Source organism: Ceratina calcarata, unplaced genomic scaffold (assembly GCF_001652005.2).
Source record: "Ceratina calcarata isolate Rehan_Ccalc_2016 unplaced genomic scaffold, ASM165200v1 scaffold115, whole genome shotgun sequence".
Lineage (NCBI taxonomy): Eukaryota > Metazoa > Arthropoda > Insecta > Hymenoptera > Apidae > Ceratina > Ceratina calcarata.
Window position 1 is genome coordinate 352,694 of NW_017132445.1, and position 18,108 is coordinate 370,801.

Below are 18,108 nucleotides of genomic sequence, written 5' to 3' on the forward strand. Positions count from 1 at the left end.
TTTTTCGTGGAAACTATCATATTAAGACCTCCAGAGTTTCCCTCCGGTAAAGTCGCCGGCGATGAGAAAGCCGGCTGCAGTTTTTTCTCTAATTAAGTCACCTTTCCGCCACTTGTCAAGAAAATTGCGATATCCGAACATACGTTTTTCCTCCGGACTCGCATGCGCTACATACCTAGAATTCCTGTTTTAAAAGTAGCTCGATTGAGACCTAAATCAAGAAACCTTATCGAATAAAGTTTTTGCAGAGGAAGTGTCACTAAGGAACGCGTTCTAAGAATTATTATTAAGAAAAAAGTAAATCCGTTTGTCTAAGAGTAATTTATTCATGTACATTATTGAATATAGTTGATGTATTTTACATAATAGGAGGAATAGAAGGTGTGTACATTTCGATTTTAGGTAGAAATGACGGGGTCAAGCGTTTTCGACTACGTCCATCAGCAAGACCACGCGGAAGTCGCAGAGCAATTAGGCCTCGGGCTGACGTCGAGTACCTCTTCCGGTCCCCATTCGTCGAGTTCCGGTTTAGCATCGCCAAGCAGCGCGGCGTCCGAGGAACACGGCTCATCTTCCACTGCGAATCCCGACGGTAAATTTCCGTAATTTACTATTCCTATTCAATTACTTTGCTTGAGAAGACGTACTCTTCCTTTAGCGATCTCTACATTATTTTGAAACTCGATTGCAGTCTCCTCGGCAATGTCGTTATCGGCGAACAATCTTTACAAAGGATACGACAGAGCGTTCTGCGTCCGGATGAAGTCCACCCTAACGAAAAGGGGTTGTCATTTTAAATCCTCTGGTTATAGGGTAAGCATTCTGTACCTTTCATTATCTGTTTAATTGCAATTGAGAATTTTTCTCGAGGAAGTATCGGAACGTTCTGCATACGTTGAAATTGGTTTTATGAATCGATCGATTCAGTGAACGAGAGCGCAGGTGGTAATGAAAAAACGTAATTGTGAATTCAGGTCGTGTTGTTACTGTGCCGTTTGAGACCGCAGTATACGTTTAGCCATACAAGAAAGTCCGCGCCACCATTGATAGGTATGGTCGGCCTGGCGATAGCACTTCCTCCGCCGAGTGTGCACGAAATTCGTCTCGAAGCCGACATGTTCGTCACGCGGATCAACTTCGATTTTCGGATAGCACATTGCGAACCCAGGTGAGCGGTCGATTAAATAATAATTGAGTAATTTGTATGAGATGCTCGAAAAACCTTTTAACACTGTCCGAATATGTATTAGTGTTTTCTCTTATATTATTCATTATGAATAAATGAATGTTCTATTCTTTAATGAATTCGCAGGGTCTCCGAATTGCTAGATTATAGTGCCGACGAATTAACGGGGAAGAATCTGTATACATTGTGCCACGGCGAAGACGCGAATCGACTTCGTAAATCTCATATCGATCGTAAGTACTTCGTTTAATATGCTACGAATTTATTCAATCGAATCTTATTGACGTAACGAATCAATTTTTGTTACAGTGATTCACAAAGGGCAGGTGCTGACTCATTATTATAGGCTGATGAACAAGAGCGGTGGATACACGTGGCTTCAAACTTGTGCCACCGTAGTTTGTAACTCGAAGAACGCCGAGGAGCAAAATATCATCTGCGTCAATTACGTTATAAGGTAAATAAAACGATCCTCTTTTAGATAGAATTTCCTTTATCTTTTCATTGATCATCGATCTTTCTTCAGTGGTCGAGAGTTCGAGAATTTAATCATGGACTGTTGTCAACTGGAGGAAGGCGTTATGGGTGTGAAGCGAGAAGATGCTGCTGGGAACGATCCAGAGAACGGTTCACCGGACGCTGATAGAGGAGGTACAAATTTTATTGCGATCAGTCTTCAGCATCCAAATTTCTCAGATCTAAAATCTTGTTAACGAATCGTAGAGGGAAGAAATCACGGTGGACCATCGAACCAGCACCAGGAGCATCCTCACAGGTCTCCACCAGAGGATCGAGAGGACACCCGTGGCTCGGAGAGCGAGAAAAGGGGAAGCAGGCACCATGACAACATAGCTCAGTTACAACAAGAACCGCAGACTGTAGAAAACATTAACACACTAGTAGTGAAATTGCGCGGTCACAAGCGGAAGCTCCAGGAGGAGGACAGTAGTTCGAACGAGGAGGAAGAAGATGAGGAGGACGAGTCTACGGTGAAAGCGACAAATAACGAGAGAAGCCACGCTCTGAGTCCAGCCCCGTCGAACCATTCCATTTCAGGCGGCGAGCAAGTACTGTGCACCGCCAGTCCAAAATCGAGACGCGTAGAAGATAGAACAACGAACGCTGATACCACCGGCACCTCCGTGAAAGATTTAGAACAGGCGATGTCGAAGCATCTGCCTGTGCAGAGTTTGAACAAATCCCATTCACCTACGTTGCATCAACCCACGGACTTCAGCACGGACGCGTTGCTCAAGCAGCAACAGCAGAGGAGCACAATACAGTGGATCGGCGCACATCATCACCTGGGACATCTTAGTCCTCAACAATCATCCACCGCACCGCTACCAGCGTCCGCTCTTCTGCGACAATTGTACGCCAACAGGGAGAGCGTGATAAGGGCTAACGTTCACGGGATCACGTCCAGCGGTACCACGAGGACACCTTCCTCCGGTGGAACCTACTACGCCGGTGACGCGACGCCTAGTGGTCCTTTACCTACTCCTCCCGGGTCCGAAGGATCAAGCACTTACGGCGAACACCAATTCGTGTTAGCGGCGCACAATCAGAAAGGCTCGACTGGGACCAGCTGTGCAGACGCGTTCACTAGTCTGGTGTCCTCTTATTCCACAGCCGGTGGTTACACGGTGGACTATCATTCGGCTATGACGCCTCCGTCGTCGGTCTCGCCGAGGGACAAGCAACAGCAGCAGCAACAGCAACAGCTTCATCCCGTTAACGTGATAAGCAGCTACGAGGGATCGTCGGCTTACGCAGATCCTGTCTTAAGACATCAATACGAACCGGCGCAACCATTGCCTTTGAAACCGCAAGTGTATTCGGCCGCCGTACATCCAAGCGCGTTGGACGCTGCCGCGGCTTACGCGTCGGCCGGGTTGTCCGAGCAGGCGCAATTTTATCACCACCCGGCAGCCGGGCCCGGATTCCACATTTACCATCCGACGAACAAGTCGACGACGAACGGTTGGTACAGTTCGACGTCCTAGTGGCGTGCGGCCGCACGCGAGAGACGTGTACTTAAATAAGTAACTGAGAATTCTGAGCCCAAAGTCCCCCCTCGACCCCCTCACATGCATATCAGTGATATTCGTATATTTCATCCCGGCATCTCTGTAATTCCCCTATCTCGTTTCATCTCCACATCTATTCGCCACACCTGGCAGAAAGTTCTCGATTGAAAATCGATAACGCCGATATACAAAATTCACATTCTCTCGTTTCCTTTTTTTTAAATGTTTTTAATTAGCTGTTACCGAATCAATAACTTTTTGCCAGGTATGATATCTATTCGTTTCCTATTTGTTTTTTTACTTATATCTTCATTGTTTTATTTTTTATCCTGGGATTCTCGTCGATCATTTTCACCGCGTTTTCCCCCTCATCCCCGCGAACCCCAGCGATCGTACGCGCGCATCCGATGTGCCAATTGAACTGTATAAAAATCGCTGCTCTCTATCCTCGACTATGTAGAACGACTTATTGTAATATAACAAAATAAATTATTATGTACGTTGACATTTTCGGAGATATTCGCGCAAGCAAACGGAGGATAGGAATTTCTAAAAAAAAAGAGAGAGAAAGGGAAAAGAGAAATAAGATGGGACAGAGTACGTTCGACGACTCAAGGGGCAAAACGGTGAGACCATAAAACGTGATGACTAATTATTATCAATTTAGTTGGTCGTCCCGTAAACGCGAGAACAGAGGAGCGAACGAACAAAGGGATTTATCAGCGTTATTGCTGCGAGAATGAAGACGGAGGAACGGCCGGCGTGGTTGTTAGCGATAAATTTACTCGAGAAGCCGTACTTGTCGTACATTTTTTATACTTGTAACATTTTGTTGCGTAAATACGATATATGACTTTAGTGAAGTCGACAGTGCAATCGTTACACGTTTTTTAGCGTTAATTTAAGAGGATGATCGGATAGGAAAGGAATAATGTTTAACTTTTTCGCTTATACAATGTAAATGAAAGAGACGTTGTTTCTGTACGAAAGAGAGAGAGAGAGTGAGAGTTGAGAATATTCACGAAGGAAATCGCTATCTCTATTAATCTATAGGAAAATCGATGTAAACAATTGTTAACTTATTTTCGTCTATCTCCAATCGGTCACCTTTATCGGTCGTTACAAGAAGGAGTCACGTTCATCGACTCCTTATCGTTCGTATCTTAGCGTTTTACTTTTAACGTCGCGTTGGATACATATCAATTTTCCTGATTAAAGATAAATCATCACTGCCTTACCGATTATATATAAAAATAATTCTGGTTGCGTAACGTTACGAAAGAAAATATTCGGCTTCGGCTTGGTCGGAGGCTGATTAAACCTGTAAGGCAATTCCAGTGTTACGTTGCTAGAGGTAGCGAATTCTTTCCGAGAGATTATTATGTTTTGTTGTAAATTTGAAGAATTGTTTTCTCTGACGAGTACACGTGTAAATACAATTTTATGTGCTGTAAGATCCACCTGTTGAACATTTCTATTCATCATTTTTCGGAACTATTTCTACGAAATTTTATTTTCGTCGAAGGAACATTGTAAGGCAGTGACTTAAGCATTAAAATATATGCATAACGTCTCCATCTTGGTAAAATGATACCTTATAATTCAATGCTGCTTTCCACTTATCGAATTCATTTACTGTCTCGTATAATTACAAGGGAATATCAAACTGCATTGATATATGTATGATGATCATAAAGAATTTACAACTGGTAATTGACAGTACGTTACTTTAACTTCACAACGTGGATCAACTGACTGACCCAGCTGACCAACAGCTGAAACTACTGCACACTTGCACGAGTTGCACAGTGCACGTTGCCTTTCCCACTTCCCAACTTCCCATCCCATCAATGCCGCAGGGCCTTGAGCTGAGCAAGTGGGGATCTTAGCAAAAGGGAAGGGATCTCAGACGATTGCTTCGTCATGAGATTGTTATTAATTTATTTCATAGAGTTTAAAGAATATTTTAACCATGTTTGTGAAATCAGAAATCCATGAAGTTTGCTTTTCTGTTTCGTTAAATCTTGATCGCGAAAAGTACAAGTGTCCGATGCTCGCTATCTTTTGTTTTAACACCGCCGAACAGCTGTCGGTACATAACGACACGGTGTTAGAAAAGAAATGTCCAAAAATGCTGTTTTACGAAATGATTATATACGGTTCAATTACCTAAGCAGACAGAACTGCTTTATCTCCAAACATACCTATTTAACAAGTGACGGCGTGTTAGCCTCGAACGTGCGTACTCGACGATCATTGGATCTTGCGCGTACTCGTCGTGCCCTCGCACTTCTCGCCGATAGAGCTACATATATAACGTGATAAATTCAAAAGAGGACCACAATCGTGACGTTATTCGACGTTGTACGCGAAAGTGAACTGATCCCGTTTATCGTCTGAGTGATTCCTCAACGCGGACCATGAGTCTACGATTCGCGGTCGCCGTTGCCGTTCTGATCGTCGCGATCGAGGCGAAGAAATATTACAACAATAATCCGGAATTCTCGGTGGAGGAACAATGGCAAGAGTTCGAGGAGTTTTTGAAATGGAAGAAGTTGCGAGAGGCGCGCGAGGACAATCCGCGAGAAATCAAATACGAAAAGTACAATCACGAAAATCATGACATGTACAAACCTGAGAAAGATCGACAAATCCGTGCAAATAGCGATGGCCCACCGCCGATCGACCAAGCAGCTTTAATGGCAAGATACATCGTCAATCAGGCTGGTAAGATACATTTTCTTATGTTAATCGGTTCACTTCGAAAACCAGTAAGCAGTATTACAATGCGCAAAAGCGTGATTTTCAAACAAAGACATCGGACAGTTGCATTTTAATTATGTATCACTAGCAAGTCTCACGAGGGACTGAATAAGCAAATATGTATTATCAGCATAGATAGAACATGTTTTAGCGTTTAGCGTGAGTTCAACGGAAGTTAATATTAGAATCGTGCGCATGCATTTTGGCGGGTCTCCAAATTTTAAATACGCTGAATTCTTTTCTGACAATATTACAAATATTGACTTTAAATATTTACATTTGAATCACTGTCCAATGTATAACAATTATTTTATTTCGGAGCATGACAGTTCAATCATAAAAATATTTAATAAAATCGATAAAGCAATAAAATATTAATTTTATATTACGATTGTACTGTGAATAATTTTTTACTTCCATAAAGACTGGGTACCCGTATCGACAATAAGCACAAGGAAAGACATCCAATCATTCCCAGCTGTAACTTTAGTGTCTCACGCGGACGGAATTCTAGGAAATGGAACTGGAATTCCGTACTTGTATCTTACTCCCTTGGACTTCACGGCACAAGATCTTGCAGTAAGTATCATCATTATAACTGGTTTATTTGTTGCGCTTTACAAATTGATATTAACGTCGCGCGATAAGATAAAAAGCAATTCCGATCACGTACGCTCATCATTGTCTTTTTTTCTAGTATCAAGTATGTTCTTGACACGTAGCACTCGTAGCACTTAAATATTAATCTTATCTATGATTTTGAAAATATATTTTTTTAAGGAGTTTATAATCAATGTGATAATCTTTTTAATCGTAGAAAGATAATCGGGCGTCAGTGTTATTGACTTTGGCTCAAGGGGATTATTGCAAATCGAAAAAGTGGGATCCCATGGATCCTCGATGCGCCAGAGTTCTCATGAGTGGCAGAATTGTACCAGTTAGTAGCATTTTTCTCATTTGAAGATACTCAACAATGATTATTAAGCATACTATTTTTACAGTTGAAGAATGATAGCGCGGAACTCGATTTAGCCAAAAAGGTATTCTTCGAACGCCACCCAGGACTAGTTGGCATGCCAGCAGGTAAGTACTTATCTGTTAATTACACTAATTGCCAAAATTCGCGCGTCATTCATTGCGAAATGTTTTGTTAAATGATACAGATCATCACTTCTATTTCGCTAAACTGAAGATAATGACGATCGCAGTACTGGACACTTTCGGTGGACCGAAATACGTCAGCGTGAAGGATTATTTGCATCCACCAATCGCCAACATTACCGAAGAATTTAACAGACGCTTTCCTAGAGACTCTTACGAAGGCCGATCTCAAGACTATAATTCTAATATGTTGAATCCTGTTGTACGCAGTATATAAGTTCAACTTTAAAAAATTGTAAATTGTATTTCTTATTTAGATAACTAATGTGATCGCATAATGAATGAGATAAATGAATTCATAAATTGGAATCAATTCAATCCTAGCGCCCTATATCCATTAACCACGTGAATAAAAAAGGACAGGAGCACAGATTTTTACAAGACTGAAATATACATGATTATTACTGACGTATATTGAAAAGTAATTAAAGTAATGAAGTTCCGTTCTCTACAAAAATATACAGCTCCCTTTCGTTTGAAAGTTATTACAGAGTTCCTGTAAAAATTTATTTAACATCACACATAAATCCCGACTAGTGGGACGTACAAATTCTGTGATATCAACTTAATATATTAAATATATACATTTCCGTAATATAAAAATTATGCATTTTTAAAGTACATTACAAAAGAATTAAAATATCGTGCGATATTTTCTGTTTAAATATAGGACGATATAAATTGCAGTAGCTTTTGTAATTTCTCTTGAATGTCTGAATTATATCACGTGGAATTTTAATCATTTATATTTATATATATATATATGTACATTTTGCGTGATCTACTTAAAAATATAGAATTTGTTATATATTAATATCTACTTGAAACCATAAAATTCGTTTAAAAAAATTAATAATTTGATTACAGTTCGCGAGCAGCGGTAATGTACAATATCTAATTACAAACGTTTGCTAATTCATTTTGGCTACGTTTTCTTAGTAGTAGTCTGTGCAGTTTTTCCATGAACAAGAGTCGATGAGCTTAGCATTACCGAAACTTGTTCCGGTAATGGGCACGCGATTAATTGAAGTTCCTCCGAATTATAATATTTACTAAGTATCTGATACAATTGTGTAAATGCGGCGCAGACATTATTTTTCACCGGTCTGAACAAAATAAACTCTGTCTCCTTGTTGGACAAATACAATTGCATCAAGTGCTGGATTTCAGGACATTTGAACTTGATCATTCTTAATACCTCGCTAATCGCTGCTGCAACATCTTGGGGACTCCCGAGAGCATGCTGTTGTGGTGCCTGCGGATTCCCAGCCAACAACTTTTCCTTGTCCAACAATACCATGATCGGATGAATCAATGAAAATGTCGCGTGATGTATAAGACGTTGGCAAGCGTGTTTCAATTTATGATCGACGTACTTTCGCGAATCGATCAGCTGCTCTTTCATTTGCGGCGCACCTTCTAACAAAAATTCTAACAGCGCGTTATTCGACAACGTGAAGAACCTCGAACTCTTCTCCAATAAACCAAACGCCGCTGTCTTAACTTTAGAAAAGTCCAAACTGTATTCTTTTATAGTAAAGTCCACTTGAAACGGTGCGATCTGCTCTCTCAGTATAAGCAAATGTTTTATCTGGAAGAGTTCTGCGTCCAAGATCGATGCCCTCTTCTCGATCTCTTGCTTCGCGTTTTCTGTACTTTGAACGCAAAGAGATATCGCCTCCTGGCTTAACGACTGGAAGACAGATCTGTCCACACACCTGTACAATCTTGATAAACATACTAATGTCCTACGTACGGTTGGGTACCACATGCCGTGTAGATCTGCCGGTGAATTTCCCATGTGTGTCTTTTGATAAATAGAATCCATTTCTATATGATTCCTAGATATTGGCTCCAGAACGTTATCCTCGTTCGACGAAATAGATATCTTTTTCAACTTCGTTTGTCGATTTTCCTCCCTCAAAGACTCCGCGATGTCTTCCATCATTTTCAATTTTTCTGGGTACGCCAGATCACCTGGTGATGGATTATAGTTCAAAACGTCCGATTGCAAATAAAGATGTGCACGAAATACGAGTCTCTCTTGAACATCGTGCAATAACTGTAGACAAATGTTTCCGAAACCTTCCAAGGGTTCGAAATTGTTTTGTACGTGCTCGTCCAACATTTCGATTCTTAAGATGCAGCAAATTTCAGCCAGTGTTTCTAAATGATTGATGTGAATTATGAACGGCCTCAGCGTATCGTATAAGGATGTGCACAACATTTCGAGATAAGCTGTTAATCCACTGGATGGTTTCGAGAAGAACTCATAAAATAATTTATATTCATCCATGGATGCGTGTAACAACAATGCACACGAATTCCTTACTAAACTGCAATGATCTCCATTGTATTTCTCCTTTACAGACATCAGAGACTTTTGTACACTGCTGCCTAACACCAATCCCCTTTGACTCCAATAATATTGATGACATTCAGACAGTAAACTATCGTACTCTTGCCTCTTATAAGATTTTGCTTCTATTTGTTCTATGACTGGCCTAGCTTTCGATAAAATAGTTTGAAATCTACCATAGAAAAGTGCCAAGGCTGCATCGGCATTATCTTGGGAATCATCGTTATCCCTCAAGTTTAAAATGCTTTCTGTGGTCTTGCTAAATAAATTGAAGATGTAATTTTGTATCATCGATATTGCCTTGGATTGACAGTGTTTATATTTGATTAAATAAGTATTGCTTTCTTTAAACGAAGGATTATTCTGAATGAAATCTATATTCGTGTCAATCTTGTCTAATATATTAAAGAACATTTCGCTGTTCACGGATAACGTTGGAGCCTCCAGTTTTTCCATCATCATGTCAATATCTTTAAAATATTTCACGTACTCCGTAATGTTCTCTATGGTAGAATTTAATTTTCTTTGATCGGAATCAAGCTGTTCACTGGCATCGTAAAGGGATGTTGTTTTGTCGGAAACCTCCGAATACTGTTTGTACAACATGCCGAAGTCTTCCAATGCTTCTTCTATCTGAAGACAAAGCGTGTGGCATTCTCTTCGTCGCGCTTGAAGCTCATTAAGGTACAACATGTATTTCACATCCTTCCTGTCCACGCACTTTTTCTCTAACTTGGCGTAATGTTCCAACAGATCTTGACATCGTTCTACTCGTACCGATCCACCCGTTTCTTCGTTTCTGTGTGTATCGTCCGTTCCGTCAGTCTTGAGCTTACTGTCAGGAAACAATTCCTCTTCCAAACTTAGTAAACATTCTTTTTGATAATCGGTCAACGGTGCCAGAGAATCCTCTGACAGATCCCATTTGGTTAAGTTATTCGGAATGTTTTTCAGTTTCGACATGGTTCCTTGTCACTGAAAACGAATGTTACGAGCTGGACGCTTTGGAAATGTGCGGTACGATCGCGTATGTCACGCACATACCGTTTTGTAAAATAAGTTAAAAAATTGCCTTCGAAAAACTGACACCGTAGCAATTACGAATCATAATCCTGAAGTTGAAACCGGGTCTGTCGATTACGTAGCACATACAGGATGTCCAAAAGAAAATATCAGAATCCATACCAAGGTGTAAAATTAAATTGTTCACCAAAATTTGAATGTACAATATTATAAAACTTATTCATGTATACGTTGCCATTTATATTGGAAAAGAATTTACACATTGCAGCTAAAAATCTTTTTGATAGGAACTTTTTATTACTTACTAAATAAAACAGCACGTGCCTTTCGTTGGAAACAGGGTCTTGTTCTTGTTTCTCTTTGTGCGTGTATTTGAGCTGCAAGGTTTGTGTCAACTCGAATCTTATAATATTTATGTGATCTTATTTAAGTAATGCAATTTTCTTAACAATAAATGCTCTTATACTTGAGTGAGATCTAATCAATTTAATATTATTGCGATATTTACGAAGTGACGTTACTGAACCTATAAAATATTCGGTGTTATTTACAGGATGGCTCCGCGGTATGAATTAGCTGTCGGTCTGAACCGAGGTCACAAAACGACCAAAATTCGTGTTGCGAAAAATAAAGATGAGAAGAAGAAGACAGTATGCGTCTTGCCAGCAAGACTGAAGGGGGTTAGTACTTATGGAATTAAAATTTCAATGTTCTTTTACAGCACATCAATACACTTTTCTGTCTTGTGTATCTCATAGTCCAATTTCAAACCTATTGACTTTATTATAACAACAATATTAATCCTGCATAATTCTGACAATTTCAGAGACAAACTAAACACAGCAAATTTGTCAGAGATTTAATTCGTGAAGTAACTGGACATGCACCATATGAGAAGCGTGCTATGGAATTGTTGAAGGTTTCTAAGGATAAACGTGCGCTTAAGTTCTTGAAAAGAAGGGTAAGCATGTTAGGAAATCGTGTTGCATTACAATTTATTAATTTTCTTCCAGTTAGCTAATAATATAATAATTTTGTAGTTGGGCACTCATATCAGAGCCAAGAGGAAACGTGAAGAACTTGGAAACATTCTTGTCCAGATGAGGAAAGCAGCTGCTCATCATTAAACACGTTATTCAATTTTTATAATAAGTACATAATAAAAATATATGTAACAAAATACCATGTGTCTTATTCGTTAAAAAATATTTCCTGCTATCCCTAAAATCACGTACAATACGAAAAGTTACCATCTACTGCTAGGAGGACCAGTTTATAGTTTGGTTATGTTATATAATCTGCTTCTATACATGCTTTCTATCATCCTAACTTCTAACTCAAATAAAATAAGAGTTTTCTAAAGTACATTAATATGAACGTCACTTAGAAAAATAATTTAAGTAAATACTTGTTTATAATTTAAATATCTTCGGCATTTACACGTGGTTGTATACTTACATGGACGTAATGTGTAGGATATGTAGTGTTTAGTTCTATACTAAATATTAATTATGAACGGAACAGTGGTGTTATGTTCGTTAAGAAAAATTAAATCTCAACTATATGCTATATCGTCGAAAAATTGGTTGTTCGAAAGATTCTCACAATGTAATAATGTAGTTCTTGCTAATTGTCAACGATGTCGAACAGTACACAACAGTACTGTTACACATTTAGAAATTCCTAAAGAGATCGAAAGAAAAGCTACTGACTTGAAACAGATAAGAGATTTATCGAAAAATGGACCATCGCTCAAAGACTTTTTGGTGTCTAAGAATGAAGTGCCTATCGAGTCGATCAGTGTACCAAATATACCCTACATAAACAATATCGATGGTTCTAATCAGAAAGGTAAATAGATACATTCAAAATTCAATATAATTAAGAAGATAATTTAAAGATCTTGATACTTCATCTATGAAATTACTCTGTTTCAGTTTACTTTGAAGTGTACGGTTGTCAGATGAACGTAAATGACACAGAAGTGATCTGGTCTATTTTAAAATCCCATGGCTATCAGAAAGTTGACGATTTGCAAGAAGCTAATATAATTTTACTTGTCACGTGTTCTATCAGAGATAATGCAGAACAGAAAATATGGAACAAGCTAGACTATCTAAATAGTAACTTAAGACAAAAAAGGAAAACAAATTCTGTGAAGATTGGTTTGTTAGGTATAACGATAAAAGTATACATATTCTGTTCATACGAGCACTATGTAAAAATATATCTTTGGTAAAACAGGTTGTATGGCAGAGAGATTAAAAGAGAAAATATTAGAGAGAGGAAAACTTGTCGATGTGATTGCTGGCCCAGACAGTTATAAGGATTTACCAAGATTGTTGTCTGTACCAGACAGTGAAACTGCTATTAACGTAGTTTTATCGTTCGATGAAACGTACGCGGATATTACACCAGTGAGATTGAACCCAGATTCCATCAGTGCATTCGTGTAATTTTTGCATTACATTTCTTCATCAATGAATAATTAAAAATTAGTTAATTCTGTAAATTTTGTAGTTCAATAATGCGCGGCTGTGATAATATGTGCACTTATTGCATTGTACCGTTTACGAGAGGAAGAGAAAGATCAAGGCCAATCGATAGCATAGTTGAAGAGATCCGACATTTGTCTAACGAAGGTGTGAAAGAAGTAACACTCCTTGGCCAGAACGTAAATAGTTACAGGGATACCTCGCGATCAGAGTTCTGCACGAGCAACGAAGCGGAAACGCATCTAGCCAAAGGTTTCAAAACGGTATATAAAAGCAAGAAGGGAGGACGTCGATTTTGCGATTTGTTGGATGAAGTCTCTCGCATCGATCCCGAAATGAGAATCAGGTACACGCTTTAATTATTACATTTTGATGTTATTTTCTTTATCACGTATGATTTTTAGATTTACATCACCGCATCCTAAAGATTTCCCGGATGAAGTTTTGCAACTGATAGCGGAACGACCGAATATCTGTAAAGAAATTCACTTACCCGCGCAAAGCGGCAGTTCGACGGTGTTGGAGAGGATGAGGCGGGGATATACGAGGGACGCGTATATAGACTTGGTGCATCACATACGTGAGATTCTTCCAAATATTTCTATCTCCAGCGATTTCATTGCTGGATTTTGCGGGGAAACTGAGGAAGAGTTCCAGGATACTTTATCATTATTGGAATTGATCAAATATAACAGAGCTTACCTTTATGCCTACAGTTTACGCGAGGTAATTCGGAGGATATACGCCTGATATCATTTTTAAAAATGTATACTACTCGTTATTAATTTTAGAAAACGACCGCGCATCGTCGTTACAAAGACGACGTAGAGCCGAGTGTGAAACAAAATCGATTGGAAAGAATGATCTCAGTGTACAGACCCGAAGCGGAAAGATTGAATAAATTGCAGATTGGACAGTTGCAACTTGTACTAATAGAAGGGGTAAGAAATTTGCGAATATAAATGAAACAATGTAAAAATTAATGAATTGAATTTTAGGCCAGTAAACGGACAAGTGAATATTTACAAGGACGGAACGATGGTAACGCGCGAATAATAATTCCATTTACCGAAATACCTATAACATTGAACTCCGATGAGAAGAGATCGATAAAAAGTGGCGATTATGTCGTCGTAGAAATTACAAACGCCAACTCACAGACTCTAACAGGTACACCTGTCTATCACTCGTCGATAACAGAATATGCATCCTCGCTCGTGCTGTAAATAACGTGGAACACGATTTTCAAAGGTTTCATTTGTTATTTAATCACGCTTGTCATTGTATAATAAAATCAGATTTGGAACGAGACACGTAATAATTACAATGATAGATCGATGTGTAACCTAGTCAAACTATCGAAGAAGGAATCATGTACATAGTATGATACATATTTAATAATAAATAGAAATAATTTATCCTAATTTTGTTACATGGCATTCTATAGGTACATACGTAACGTTTGTTACAAAACTGACAACTTACTGATTAAAAGAAATTCATCGTTTCTCATATACTCGTAAAGTATTTACAAAACGATAAACGAAAATTATTTTGTACATTGAAATTTATACACATCATTTCGAAACAGTCGTATGAACACCGGAGTAGGTATATCGTTAACTTATGCGAGACGTCGACGTCTTTGGAAGTACACGAGAAATCGCTTTTGCGGAACGTGTTAAACGAGACTCGCGGTTCCGATGTTAATGACGCAATTGTCGGCACCACGTTCGTAGACCGTGAGGTCGTGGTTTCGAGGCTGTTCCAACAGCGCAGCCAGTTGTTCCCCATTTGGGAACGCGTTTGGCGAAGTCGGAAGAATTACGTCGCACTCTAATTGACCTAAAAAACCAGAATTAGAAACTGAACTATTAGCATGTTATCATATGAGATTGGAAAAGATTCGTGAAAAGAAAGTTGGATCGATGGAAGCTGAACGGATTTCACCTGATAACGAAGGTGAAGCACCTTTGCTAGAGCCGTACATTCGAGTACTGTAACCAGAATCGTTGTGTGCGTCATGCAAAGGCGGCGTTGGGCTATAAACCGCGTTACGGGACCTATATGGCATCCTGGCGATGCTGTCGTAATGTACGCGCTCTGATATAACTCCTTTTCCGGAGATCCCCCCGTTTAATGCTTCCGGCTGCTCGTCGTCATCCCCCTCGCTGCTTTCGCTGTCGTTACCTAAATCGATACCATAATTATTGATAAAAAATCCATAATGATAATTACTCGACGTAATTTATGTTAAATGCAAGAAGAGAGTAGAATCTTCTTACCTTCTCCTCGCCAACTGTTCCCTACGCCACCCTGCGGTTGCACCCTTTGATTCTGTGAACATTGACTATTCTCCGGGCTGGTGGGCTCGCTGCTTCCGGAACGGGGAGCGGTCCTCCAACCGTTATGCATGCCAGGTACTTGTTGAAACCTCTTGATCATTTCGTGAACGCTACGCCGCCCCGACGATTTCCATTCATTCGAGATGTCCTCGTTCTTAAGCGTCGCGCTACTTTGGTCTTGGCACGAATTTATGCCATGATCTCGCGATAAAGAATCCTGACAACATATCATTCGAGTTATATTAACTTGGGTTTTTACATCTCTGTAAAAACTGAGAAAATCTATTTATAAATGTCGTATAAGTGCTCGGCACATGAAGAAATTTAACGAATAGCCTGATATAAATCAAAGGGAGTCTTAAAAGGCAAGGATCGAGAAATAATTAACTCGAACTGTAATTTCCTAGCATTAAGCCTAACTATCGTCAGAGAGGGTGCGATCCAATCAGCCGGTCATAAACGCGACTCACTGTACCTGCGCGCAACGTGTCATTAGAGCCTCGCAGCTTAATCAACACCTCCGCGGCCGCTTAGCGTAACTAACAAAAGAACCCCCGATTACACACTCACGCGTTGCTGATGGACCTGTTGCCTGGACCCGATCGACGGCGAGGAGGCGGCCCCGAGCGGCGAGCTGCGATCCTGCTTGATCACCCCGTCGAACGTCTCGTTCAATCTCGCAGGTACGTCCAGCACCCTGAGCGTCGACCTCGAGACACCAGAACCGGACGGAAGGTCCCTCATGGACTTGCTGAGTCGCGGTATAGCCGGGATATCAAGATCGTCCAGACTACCTCGATGAATCGGTGTCTCGCCCGGAATCTCAAAGCTCCTATCATGAGGTCTGTCGTCCAGAAGATCCTCCAAGGATCTGGCTCGAGCCGGCGGTAACTGATCATTGCCGAACGTATTTTTACTCGGCCTCTCGCTGTGCCTCCCCCTTCCGCCTCTCGAGAGACGCTGCTGGAGATGTATGTGCCTTTCATCGCACCTGGACCTCTCGGCAGCGACGCACCTCGTCAATTCCGATATCTGTCCCCTGGTCCTCCTCTCCAAATTCGCCACCTTCAAATCTAGCCTCTCGTGAGCTTGATCTATATGAGCTTTCAATTCCGCCTTGTCCCTTTCCAGTTTCGCTTCCATATGTCGGAAGAACGGCGCGCAATAACAAGTGTATCCCACGCCTATGGGACCCTTTCTGATGTTCCCAGCTAGATCCAGGTAATACTGTTCTCCGCGACCCAACGGGTCCGGCGGCAGGGAGTCCAGCCGCGGCTGAGGAAACGCTTCCGGATCGGGGTAGTAGTGGCAGCCATACGGCGACCACTGTCTACCCATCACCGCTTTCTCGAAGTGGACCTTGTTCTGCTTGCCGGACGATTTGTGCTTCTTTTTCTCCTTCTTCGTGCAACTGTCCCTGCTGCCGCTGGTGCCGCTACCGGTCTTCTCTCGTTTCTTCTCGTTCTTGCCGGCGGTCTTCCCGTCGACCTTGTCCGGAGTCGCCGGCCGTGCCTCCTCCTCGCGGCTCTTGCTCCGCGTCCTGCTCTTGCTTCGCGCTTTACCGATTATCTCCAATATCTCGGCGAGGTTCTTGCGCCGCGCGATGTCCTTCGCGGTCTCTCCCTGCTTGTTCCGTAGGCTACGGTCGCAGCCGGCCTCCAGCAGGATCCTCGTCAGCTTTCGACGTCCCATTGCAGCCGCGATATGCAGCGCGGTGTCACCGTTCTAAGTTTAACAGACGATCGTTACCAACAATACTCGTGTTTCGAACATCTCGTCGATAGACTAAGGATTTTATACGATGTGCAAGAATGTGTAGAATATCAAAAATAAAGTAATTGTATGTATGTGGTAAGAAATAGATGTGATAATCGTGAAAATATATGATAATATCGTAATAGAAGTTTACAAGTAAGTCCAAATAAAGAAGATACTCATGTTTGCTTTACTGTATCTCGGATAAATTTTTTAGACACGCAGCTTTGGATGAACGCACAAACATTTTACACGCACGTAAAATTTTGCTGTGTCTTAAAATACGGTGGATTGTGGATTAGATAAGTGAGGGTGTAAGGAATTGGTCTGAGGGAATTTCAGAAGCGTCTCAATATTTCTGAATGTTTACCTTGTTTTGATCGGATACTCGACAGAGTGCAGAGATTAGGATCCTCGTCACCCCGGCGTGTCCATACCTTGCTGATGTATGCAACGGCGTATCTCCATACTATGAAACATACGATAGATTACGAATAGTTTCAAGAAAATTGTACTTTAAGGAAGTTATTGGCTATACAGTCATTTATATACGATATTTAACGAGTTACGTATGATTATTTGGCATTTTATTGATGTTGACAAAATCCGACCATCCCAGCGTCGAAACGGCGAACTTTTGGCAAAAAATTTCATTTTTCCTTAATTACTCCTAAACCGTTGGATCTACGGGAAAATTGTATAGGACCTTTCTTGTAGAGGACGACGAGATCTACAATTTCCATGTAAAAATTTTTCGCTAGCATTAATAGTTTACGAATTATTGACGAAAAACGAAAAAACAGTTTTTTGCAAATTACTCGTTAACTATTAACGGTAGCGAAATATTTTTACATGGAAATTGTAGATCTCGCCATCCTCTACAAGAAAGGTCATATGCAATTTTTCCGTATGTCCAACGGTTTGGGAGTTATTAGCCAAAAACGAAAATTTGGAAGAAATTGAAGGGATACCCCTTGGAAAAACCTCGGAA

At 40.5% G+C, this 18,108-nt stretch overlaps 6 protein-coding genes across 14 annotated transcripts in view; 4 read left to right on the top strand and 2 right to left on the bottom strand.

Moving 5' to 3' along the window:
* LOC108623434 (uncharacterized) overlaps positions 1–4,843 on the top strand; it is a 213,758-nt gene extending 208,915 nt beyond the window's left edge. The window contains exons 27-33 of the mRNA XM_026812198.1: positions 403–592; positions 692–813; positions 975–1,168; positions 1,313–1,419; positions 1,496–1,643; positions 1,713–1,837; positions 1,910–4,843. Coding sequence (XP_026667999.1) covers positions 403–592; positions 692–813; positions 975–1,168; positions 1,313–1,419; positions 1,496–1,643; positions 1,713–1,837; positions 1,910–3,192 — 2,169 coding nt within the window. The 3' untranslated portion in view covers positions 3,193–4,843. The remainder of the gene's footprint in view (positions 1–402; positions 593–691; positions 814–974; positions 1,169–1,312; positions 1,420–1,495; positions 1,644–1,712; positions 1,838–1,909) is intronic.
* A 569-nt stretch (positions 4,844–5,412) lies between these two features.
* On the top strand, positions 5,413–7,449 carry CREG (Cellular Repressor of E1A-stimulated Genes). The gene is made up of 5 exons (XM_018022070.2): positions 5,413–5,943; positions 6,404–6,558; positions 6,797–6,916; positions 6,981–7,062; positions 7,143–7,449. Exons 1-5 carry the CDS (start codon positions 5,637–5,639, stop codon positions 7,355–7,357), a joined length of 879 nt encoding a protein of 292 aa, XP_017877559.1. The 5' UTR covers positions 5,413–5,636; the 3' UTR covers positions 7,358–7,449.
* An 82-nt stretch (positions 7,450–7,531) lies between these two features.
* Positions 7,532–10,714, bottom strand: Cog3 (conserved oligomeric Golgi complex subunit 3). The gene has a single exon (XM_018022059.2). The coding sequence runs from the start codon at positions 10,460–10,462 to the stop codon at positions 8,066–8,068; it is 2,397 nt and encodes a 798-aa protein (XP_017877548.1). The 5' UTR covers positions 10,463–10,714; the 3' UTR covers positions 7,532–8,065.
* A 100-nt stretch (positions 10,715–10,814) lies between these two features.
* Positions 10,815–11,704, top strand: RpL36 (ribosomal protein L36). Its single transcript, XM_018021640.2, has 4 exons — positions 10,815–10,906; positions 11,076–11,202; positions 11,349–11,483; positions 11,563–11,704. Exons 2-4 carry the CDS (start codon positions 11,077–11,079, stop codon positions 11,647–11,649), a joined length of 348 nt encoding a protein of 115 aa, XP_017877129.1. The 5' UTR covers positions 10,815–10,906; position 11,076; the 3' UTR covers positions 11,650–11,704.
* A 70-nt stretch (positions 11,705–11,774) lies between these two features.
* LOC108623542 (CDK5RAP1-like protein) lies at positions 11,775–14,441 on the top strand. Its single transcript, XM_018022112.2, has 7 exons — positions 11,775–12,373; positions 12,460–12,696; positions 12,767–12,974; positions 13,043–13,363; positions 13,422–13,743; positions 13,809–13,958; positions 14,016–14,441. The coding sequence occupies exons 1-7, from the start codon at positions 12,034–12,036 to the stop codon at positions 14,241–14,243; spliced, it is 1,806 nt and encodes a 601-aa protein (XP_017877601.1). The 5' UTR covers positions 11,775–12,033; the 3' UTR covers positions 14,244–14,441.
* A 105-nt stretch (positions 14,442–14,546) lies between these two features.
* Positions 14,547–18,108, bottom strand: part of dgo (ankyrin repeat domain containing protein 6 diego) — a 100,321-nt gene continuing 96,759 nt past the window's right edge. For all 9 annotated transcript variants that reach the window (XM_026812168.1, XM_026812164.1, XM_026812157.1 and 6 more), the window contains 5 exons: positions 17,488–17,586; positions 15,933–17,087; positions 15,303–15,579; positions 14,968–15,207; positions 14,547–14,862 (listed from right to left, as the gene is read on the bottom strand). In XM_026812168.1, coding sequence (XP_026667969.1) covers positions 14,699–14,862; positions 14,968–15,207; positions 15,303–15,579; positions 15,933–17,087; positions 17,488–17,586 — 1,935 coding nt within the window. In that variant the 3' untranslated portion in view covers positions 14,547–14,698. The remainder of the gene's footprint in view (positions 14,863–14,967; positions 15,208–15,302; positions 15,580–15,932; positions 17,088–17,487; positions 17,587–18,108) is intronic.

Coding starts and splice junctions, on each gene's coding strand:
- Cog3 (XM_018022059.2), bottom strand. CDS start 10,462: ATGTCGAAACTGAAAAACATTCCGAATAACTTAACCAAATGGGATCTG.
- LOC108623542 (XM_018022112.2), top strand. CDS start 12,034: ATGAACGGAACAGTGGTGTTATGTTCGTTAAGAAAAATTAAATCTCAA. Junction 12,697..12,766: donor TGTGAAGATTGGTTTGTTAG/GTATAACGATAA, acceptor TTGGTAAAACAG/GTTGTATGGCAGAGAGATTA. Junction 12,975..13,042: donor GATTCCATCAGTGCATTCGT/GTAATTTTTGCA, acceptor TAAATTTTGTAG/TTCAATAATGCGCGGCTGTG.
- RpL36 (XM_018021640.2), top strand. CDS start 11,077: ATGGCTCCGCGGTATGAATTAGCTGTCGGTCTGAACCGAGGTCACAAA. Junction 11,203..11,348: donor TGCCAGCAAGACTGAAGGGG/GTTAGTACTTAT, acceptor TGACAATTTCAG/AGACAAACTAAACACAGCAA. Junction 11,484..11,562: donor TTAAGTTCTTGAAAAGAAGG/GTAAGCATGTTA, acceptor ATAATTTTGTAG/TTGGGCACTCATATCAGAGC.
- CREG (XM_018022070.2), top strand. CDS start 5,637: ATGAGTCTACGATTCGCGGTCGCCGTTGCCGTTCTGATCGTCGCGATC. Junction 6,559..6,796: donor TCACGGCACAAGATCTTGCA/GTAAGTATCATC, acceptor TTTTAATCGTAG/AAAGATAATCGGGCGTCAGT. Junction 6,917..6,980: donor TGAGTGGCAGAATTGTACCA/GTTAGTAGCATT, acceptor CTATTTTTACAG/TTGAAGAATGATAGCGCGGA.